At 52.9% G+C, this 8,574-nt stretch overlaps 1 protein-coding gene across 2 annotated transcripts in view; it reads left to right on the top strand.

Annotated features, from left to right (window-relative positions):
- The first annotated feature begins 327 nt into the window (after window positions 1–327).
- Window positions 328–8,574, top strand: part of TAPBP (TAP binding protein) — a 195,080-nt gene continuing 186,833 nt past the window's right edge. Inside the window, exon 1 of one of the 2 annotated variants that reach the window (XM_078641626.1) lies at window positions 328–609. In XM_078641626.1, coding sequence (XP_078497752.1) covers window positions 555–609 — 55 coding nt within the window. In that variant the 5' untranslated portion in view covers window positions 328–554. The remainder of the gene's footprint in view (window positions 610–8,574) is intronic. The other variant, XM_078641627.1, reaches the window with a different exon arrangement.

Below are 8,574 nucleotides of genomic sequence, written 5' to 3'. Positions count from 1 at the left end.
AACTCAAATCTTTGTCACAAGTTGCCAAAGTCATCCATAACCCGTTGTAGCAAACAAGCATTGCTCGAGGCCACGCGAGCCGCCTGCCCTGGCTCGGATCGTGGCAGCGCCCCAGTGGCATCCCTTCTGCTGCCCTTGAGCGCCGTTGTCAGAGCCATCCAACAATACAACTTTCAACCCTTTTTGAAAATACTTTGGCGACATATTCTTGGATTCGAGTTAGAAGGGTACTTTCGGCTCCCAGCGAACGCACCACCGGGGCCCGCGGAGCATGGCAGGGCCCCGGCTGCGGGACGCGCAGAAGTGAAAGTGAAAGTACATTAGTGTGTTTATCACCTCCCTCCCCACCTCCTGCAGTCATAGAGAGAGCGACGGCGGCACAGACGGGGCGCAGGGACAGACAGACGGCAGCCAGGAGGCATCGCAGCCGCTGACACTCGAGCATCAGGGACAGCAGAGAGGCCGAGGATCACACGGCTCCTGGAGGGTCACACGGCGCCTGCGCCCTGAGAGGCCGAGGATCACACGGCTCACGCTCCCTGCACTCTCTCGAGATGGCGCCGCCGTCCACAATCTACAAAGTGTCTCTGCTGCTGAGCGCAGCTGCGGGTGAGTATCGGGGGGCGGGGGGGTCTCTCCTCATAGTCGTTTTAAAGTCCTCTTTGCTGTCTCGTCCCGGGCTGCGCCCTCCTTGCTTCAAGGGGTCTCTCTGTCTACTCGGGCGTCTCTTCCTGAGAGTGAGTCCCTTGGCGGCCGTCTCTTCCTGGATCTGAGGTCTGTAGCCCCCTTGAACTGCCGTCCCTTTGCGGTGGATGTCAGTTTCTCCGTCTCTCACAACAGCAGGTGTCTCTTCCTGAGGGTGAGTCCCTTGGCGGCCGTCTCTTCCTGGATCTGAGGTCTCTCGCCCCCTTGAACTGCCGTCCCTTTGCGGTGGATGTCAGTTTCTCCGTCTCTCACAACAGCAGGTGTCTCTTCCTGAGGGTGAGTCCCTTGGCGGCCGTCTCGCCCCCAGCATGGCGTCTCTTCCTGGATCTGAGGTCTCTCGCCCCCTTGAACTGCCGTCCCTTTGCGGTGGATGTCAGTTTCTCCGTCTCTCACAACAGCAGGTGTCTCTTCCTGAGGGTGAGTCCCTTGGCGGCCGTCTCTTCCTGGATCTGAGGTCTGTAGCCCCCTTGAACTGCCGTCCCTTTGCGGTGGATGTCAGTTTCTCCGTCTCTCACAACAGCAGGTGTCTCTTCCGCCCCGTGGGTCACCCCCCCCCCCCCCCCTCCCCCTGTCTCTCCTCCCTCGGTCCCAGTGTCTCATTCAGGGGATTTCCAGCTGCAGATTTTCGGTTCCTTTCACTTTCACTTTTGAGATGAAAACTGACTTGTGGCCCCATCTTCTCGGTAGGCCGAGATCCCTCCTCTCCAAACCCAGCACAAGAGGGAAAGATGCCCCTCCCTCGCCCCCCCTCCGGTATACCTGCCCCCCTCATCCCATACACCTGCCCCCTCCTCCCGTGCACCTACCCCCTCCTCCCGTACACCTGCACCCTCCTCCCGTACACCTGCACCCTCCTCCCGTACACCTGCACCCTCCTCCCGTACACCTGCACCCTCCTCCCGTACACCTGCCCCCTCCTCCCGTACACCTGTACCCTCCTCCCATATCCTACCCCCTCCTCCCGTACACCTGCCCCCTCCTCCCACACACCTGTACCCTCCTCCCGTACACCTGTACCCTCCTCCCATATCCTGCCCCCTCCTCCCACACACCTGTACCCTCCTCCCGTACACCTGTACCCTCCTCCCATATCCTACCCCCTCCTCCCACACACATGTACCCTCCTCCCGTACACCTGTACCCTCCTCCCATATCCTGCCCCCTCCTCCCACACACCTGTACCCTCCTCCCGTACACCTGTACCCTCCTCCCATATCCTGCCCCCTCCTCCCACACACCTGTACCCTCCTCCCGTACACCTGTACCCTCCTCCCATATCCTACCCCCACCTCCCGTACACCTGCCCCCTCCTCCCGTACACCTGCCCCCTCCTCCCGTACACCTGTACCCTCCTCCCATATCCTACCCCCTCCTCCCGTACACCTGCCCCCTCCTCCCACACACCTGTACCCTCCTCCCGTACACCTGTACCCTCCTCCCATATCCTGCCCCCTCCTCCCACACACCTGTACCCTCCTCCCGTACACCTGTACCCTCCTCCCATATCCTACCCCCTCCTCCCACACACATGTACCCTCCTCCCGTACACCTGTACCCTCCTCCCATATCCTGCCCCCTCCTCCCACACACCTGTACCCTCCTCCCGTACACCTGTACCCTCCTCCCATATCCTGCCCCCTCCTCCCACACACCTGTACCCTCCTCCCGTACACCTGTACCCTCCTCCCATATCCTACCCCCTCCTCCCACACACCTGTACCCTCCTCCCGTACACCTGTACCCTCCTCCCATATCCTGCCCCCTCCTCCCACACACCTGTACCCTCCTCCCGTACACCTGTACCCTCCTCCCATATCCTACCCCCTCCTCCCTGCCTCGCGCCTAACCTGCCCCTTTTAGTGCACAGGGGCCGAGGGAACTATCTACGTCCAGCATCATGAGGCACCCGGACTGCTCAGCCGACAGAGCGTTGCATTCTGGAACTCGTAGTTTAGTTGTTTAAATTGATATGATGGGGTCACGTATTCTGATATGTAAGGTGCTGCTGGCTAGAAAACTAGCACCTTGGCGATGTCACGCTCCAACTAGGGGATACTCTGCACTTGTGACTGGCAGGCTGGGGGGACGAGCAGCGGGAAGAATGGACATTGAGGAGGGAGTTGGACTAGGGAGGGTAGTCCATAGTCCCAGGTATGAGTGTATTATGAGTGCTGTAAGGGGGGTGCCGGTACGTGAAGGAATGTACTGTCTCTGTCCTGTACAGCCCTCTTCTAACACACGTGTCTGCAACTAACAGGTATCTTCCCGCTGTGTCTACAACTCACACTTACCTTCCAGCTGTGTCTACAACTCACACTTACCTTCCAACTGTGTCTACAACTCACACTTACCTTCCCGCTGTGTCTAAAACTCACACTTACCTTCCAGCTGTGTCTAAAACTCACACTTACCTTCCAGCTGTGTCTACAACTCACACTTACCTTCCAGCTGTGTCTAAAACTCACACCTACCTTCCAGCTGTGTCTAAAACTCACACCTACCTTCCAGCTGTGTCTACAACTCACACTTACCTTCCCGCTGTGTCTAAAACTCACACTTACCTTCCAGCTGTGTCTAAAACTCACACTTACCTTCCAGCTGTGTCTACAACTCACACTTACCTTCCAGCTGTGTCTAAAACTCACACTTACCTTCCAGCTGTGTCTACAACTCACACTTACCTTCCAGCTGTGTCTACAACTCACACTTACCTTCCCGCTGTGTCTATAACTCACACTTACCTTCCCGCTGTGTCTAAAACTCACACTTACCTTCCAGCTGTGTCTACAACTCACACTTACCTTCCCGCTGTGTCTATAACTCACACTTACCTTCCCGCTGTGTCTAAAACTCACACTTACCTTCCAGCTGTGTCTGCAACTCACACTTACCTTCCAGCTGTGTCTACAACTCACACTTACCTTCCCGCTGTGTCTATAACTCACACTTACCTTCCCGCTGTGTCTATAACTCACACTTACCTTCCCGCTGTGTCTACAACTCACACTTAGCTTCCCGCTGTGTCTATAACTCACACTTACCTTCCAGCTGTGTCTATAACTCACACTTACATTCTAGCAAATCTATCTGGAAATCTCCTCTGCTAATGACATCCACAGACTCAACGAAACACTAAAGGAAGTCCAATGCTGGCTGTCGAGTAACCATTTAAAGCTGAACCCTGACAAAACTGAATTACTCCTCATCTCAAACAAAGAAGAAAACGCACAAATGAAGGAATGGCTAAAAGATATAGACGCGCTCAATAAGAATCTCTCCCTAGCGGACTCTGTCAAATCACTAGGCATCACACTTGACTCTAAACTAGTTCTGACCAAACACATCAAGATCTCGGCTAAGAGCGCCTTCCTCAATCTGAAGCTACTTAGCAAAATAAAACCTTTAATTCCACCCAATGATCTCAAACAAGCCACCCAAGCATTGGTGTTATCAAGACTTGACTATGGGAATGCAATCCTCTCCGGAATACCCAAAATTCATCTTGCTCCACTGAAAACAACCCTCAACGCGGCTGCCAGAATGGTCACTGGAATAAAGAAATTTGACCATATCCCTCCAGCACTAAAAGAACTCAAATTGTTACCAATAGAATTGCGGGCGAACTTTAAAACAGCATGCCTCACCCACAAAGCCCTTCACACTGGCAAACCTGAATACCTGGCAGCCAAACTTAAAAAAGCGGGTCAGAACAAGAACCTCAGAAGCTCTAACACCCTACTCCTGATCCCACTAAAAACTCGAAAACAAAAAACCAAGGATCGGTCCTTCGCCGGGAATGCACCCAAAATTTGGAACTCTATCCCCCCCAACATCAGAACTATTCCTTCTTTCCCTAAATTCAAAAGTCAGCTCAAAATCCTATTCCTGGATCACTCCTCAACTAACAGATAGGACCACCCTGGAATGTCACAAGAGACTCTGCTCCCCGCCCGAACAGGGACTCCTTCTTCCTCTTATTGTGACTCGCACCTTGACGGACTCTGTGCACTGTATTGTACTTTGATATGCTCTGTTTGCTTTCTTTTTGCACCACCTTGTAATTATGTGAAGCGCTCCGATACCTTGCGGTCTGGCTAGCGCTATACAAAACTTCTTAAATAAAAATAAATAAAATAAATAAATAGCTGTGTCTAAAACTCACACCAATCTTCGAGCTGTGTCTAAAACTCACACCTACCTTCCAGCTGTGTCTAAAACTCACACCTACCTTCCAGCTGTGTCTAAAACTCACACTTACCTTCCAGCTGTGTCTACAACTCACACTTACCTTCCAGCTGTGTCTACAACTCACACTTACCTTCCTGCTGTGTCTATAACTCACACTTACCTTCCCGCTGTGTCTATAACTCACACTTACATTCTAGCTGTGTCTAAAACTCACACCTACCTTCCAGCTGTGTCTAAAACTCACACTTACCTTCCAGCTGTCTACAACTCACACTTACTGTGAGAAAGTAGCTCTATATATACTGGACCAGAATAAGGTACAGTGTGTATACAGTCCACAAACCCCAGAGGTATAACAGAGGTTAAAGTCAGGGCTGACCTTACTCTCTAAAGTGGTAGCTCGGTCGAGCAGTAAGGCAGTACCAGAGGACAGTGTAAAGCATTTGTTGTACACACTCAGTCGGCAAAAGGTTTCACACATGCAAGAACTGAACTCCAGGCCAATTGTTTTTATATCAAAGATATAATAGTTTTATTTTTAGAACCAACAGGTATCAAAATATACTTTTCTCAATAATGAGAGATCTCAGATAATTACTTTTCAGAAAGGTAATGACTTTGTAAACACAATCAGTACAGGAGTTGCAGCAGGCAACACAGTTCTGTACACAATTTAGCATTGAGCTCAATGGGTTTTTCTACACAATTACAGTTGATTACTTTGTAGATTACTTTTGTAATTCCAGGACTGGATCCTAGATTCAGTCCTGGGGTCTAAGCTGAAAACAGTTTATTAAAAACGTTTTGGTTATTGCACTGATTTTTAAGGAATATAAAGGTATTTTAAAAGTTCTCACTAAGAAACTTTTCAGTGAAAATCTAGCAATGTAATCCAAGGGGAGAAAATTCAGGTTACAGGTAAAGTACGTTCTCGTTACTTTCATACTCCAGTACTGGGCTTCTAGGTCCAGCACTGGGATCTCTACTTAAGACAGGTAAGTAATTGCGTTTCAGTAGTTGGTACGGTTTTTAAGGAATATTTCAAGTTTTCAAAAGAAGAAATTTCATAGAAAAGCAGACAATGGGTTCCTATGGAGAAAATACAGATTACTAGTAAACCCGGTTAGGATTCATTTTTGCAGTTCAGTACTGGGCTACAAGGTACAGTACTGGCTTCTCTCCTGATCACAGGTGAGTACTTCGGAATTCGGCTGATTTTATAGGAATATTTTAAGTTTTCAAAACTTCACACTTAGAAGATTTTTTGAGTCAAACCAGTCAATGTTATCCTATGGCAGGTAAGTGAGTTACCAGTTTCCAGGTGAGTACTCGACTGGTGAAGTTAAGGTTCTGGGCTTAGACTCAGGGGTCCCCCAGGGTCAGGTAGGTACAGTTGGTTCACCCTCAGCGGCACAGGGCAGCCGGGTGCAGAGGTAGTTAGGCCCAATGATATCCAATAAGAGACAGGGGGCCTTCGGTTGGTGGCTGCTAGCTAGCAGGCCACGAGGTTGTGGGAGCTGGCCTCCTGGTCACTTGCTCAGGGCAAATGGGGAAGTAGGATAGGGCACAGGGTGCACGGCCAGAGGTACTAGGGCGGCTGGGTGCAGGGTGCTTTTGAGCTGTCGGGCGCTCAATGTTATTCAATGGGAAAGGTAAAAAGGGAACAAAGGCTGCAGGCTCGGGGACGGTGAACCTCCAGGTGCGACCACCACTTCAAGAGGGATCTTGGAGAAGAGGTAGGTACCCCAAAGGGAGGCACAGGGAGCCCCAGGGCACCGGGTGCAGGGGTGTCTTTGGGTGTCAGGGAATCTTATTCTCGGTTGGTCGCGGTAGGAGGGGTCCCGGGTTCTGAGGCTGCAGGCGCCGTCTGGGTCGTCGAGGAGGGTCTTTGGGCACTGGACTTCGGGTCGCAGTCGCCAGGGAGACGTCCTCGTGGTCTTGGATCACTCGGGCACGGGCCGGGCTCGGCGGGTGCAGAGTGGGCTGGATTTGCGGTTCCTGGCTGGCACCAGGTGGGTTGTTGAAGCAGAGCCTCTGCTTATGGGAGTCCCAGTCTTTGAGGGTCAAGACAGGCAGGTCCTCCGCGTGTCCCAAGGTTGCTGTCCGCAGGAGTCGCTGGGATTAAGCAGGAGCAGGTTCCAGGATCGACAGGCAGGTAGGGCTGGGGCCAAGTCAGTGAGTGTCGTTCTGTTGTGAGCAGCTGCTTGGCGGGTCGTCTTCTTCTTGATCTTCTTTCTTCTTTTCTTATCAGGATCTGAGGAAGGAAGGTTCAGGGTGCCCCTAAATACTAAGTTTAGGGGTGTTACATGTAGGGCAAGGTCTGGGACCAATGGGTCCCTGTCCTGGGGTGGGTACATCCCCTAGCCTGCTCCTCTCCTGTGGGAGGGGGGCAGGAGCCTAGCTGTGATTGGGCAGGGCTCCCCTTCTACAAGATGGCCGGAGCCCGGGGTCGTGCTACACCTCAACACTCCCACCTGAGGGGTGGAGTTGGCACAGGCTGGCACACCGCCCTTCCTGACGTAGGGTTTCCCGCCAGTCTTCCTGCCAGAGTGGGGGTCAGAACGGGTGGGGGGCCAGTTGCTGAGTACAGCAAGTGGCCTGGAGAAGCTCACAGAGGCGGCATGCCTTTGAAGCTTCCCCCCTGCCCATCCTGGGGGAGGAGACCTAGCACCTCGCCCAGGATGTGCATGGTTACAGGCCCAGGAAAGCGGGGGCTCTCCACCCAGGGGTCCAGCAACATGTCTGCTGTGTGGCAGCCTCGGCAGCCACTCGGCCCAGACGTGGATTGTAGGTTAGGTTTCAAGGGGCATCTCTGAGATGCCCTCTGGTGCATTTTACATTCAATCCCACACTGGCATCAGTGTGGTTTAATGTGCTGATAAGTTTGGTATCAAACTTGTCAGTCTTCAGTGTATTCATTATGGAGCTGTGGAGTTCGTAATGACAAACTCCCAGCACCATATTCTCTTAATGGCATCACTGCACTTACAGTGCTCAGGAATGGCCCTGGGTACTGTAGGGGCACAGGGCTCATGCACCTGTGCCCACACCACTGGCATAGAGCACCCAGCTAGAGGGGTGACTGAAGTATGCCAGGGCAGTGGGTCTTGTCCCCTCCGCTGTGCCCTGCCTCGCTGCCCGCCTCGCGGCCTGTTTGGACAGTCATTTGTGCTTGTTTTTGCCTCGTTTAGCCTTTCCCCGTGTTTAGCCTGTTTGGACAGTCATTTGTGCTTGTTTTTGCCTCGTTTAGTCTTTCCCCGTGTTTAGCCTGTTTGGACAGTCATTTGTGCTTGTTTTTGCCTCGTTTAGTCTTTCCCCGTGTTTAGCCTGTTTGGACAGTCATTTGTGCTTGTTTTTGCCTCTTTTAGTCCTTCCCCGTGCTTAGCCTTTTAAACTGCAAATTGTGATTGTTTCGCCGTCCCCCGTCCTGTTTCCCGCCTCCCTCGCCGCCCCCGCTTCCCGCCACCACCGCCGACCCCGCCCTTTTCTCCTTGTGTTCCCTCCCCGCTCCCGCCTCCCAGCTGCCCCGCCCACCCGCGCACTTCGCCTTAAATGACGACCGTGCGCACGCGCAGCGTTGACGCGCAGCGGGCGCGCCGATTGTGCGCCGAAGGCGCGCCAAAGGTAAGCCCGTCTGCGCCCGTCCGCGACCGGATCGCGACCAGCGCCAGGACCCCTGGC

Source organism: Lissotriton helveticus, chromosome 5_1 (genome assembly GCF_964261635.1).
Source record: "Lissotriton helveticus chromosome 5_1, aLisHel1.1, whole genome shotgun sequence".
Taxonomy (NCBI): domain Eukaryota; kingdom Metazoa; phylum Chordata; class Amphibia; order Caudata; family Salamandridae; genus Lissotriton; species Lissotriton helveticus.
This window is presented reverse-complemented; position numbering and strand designations above follow the sequence as displayed.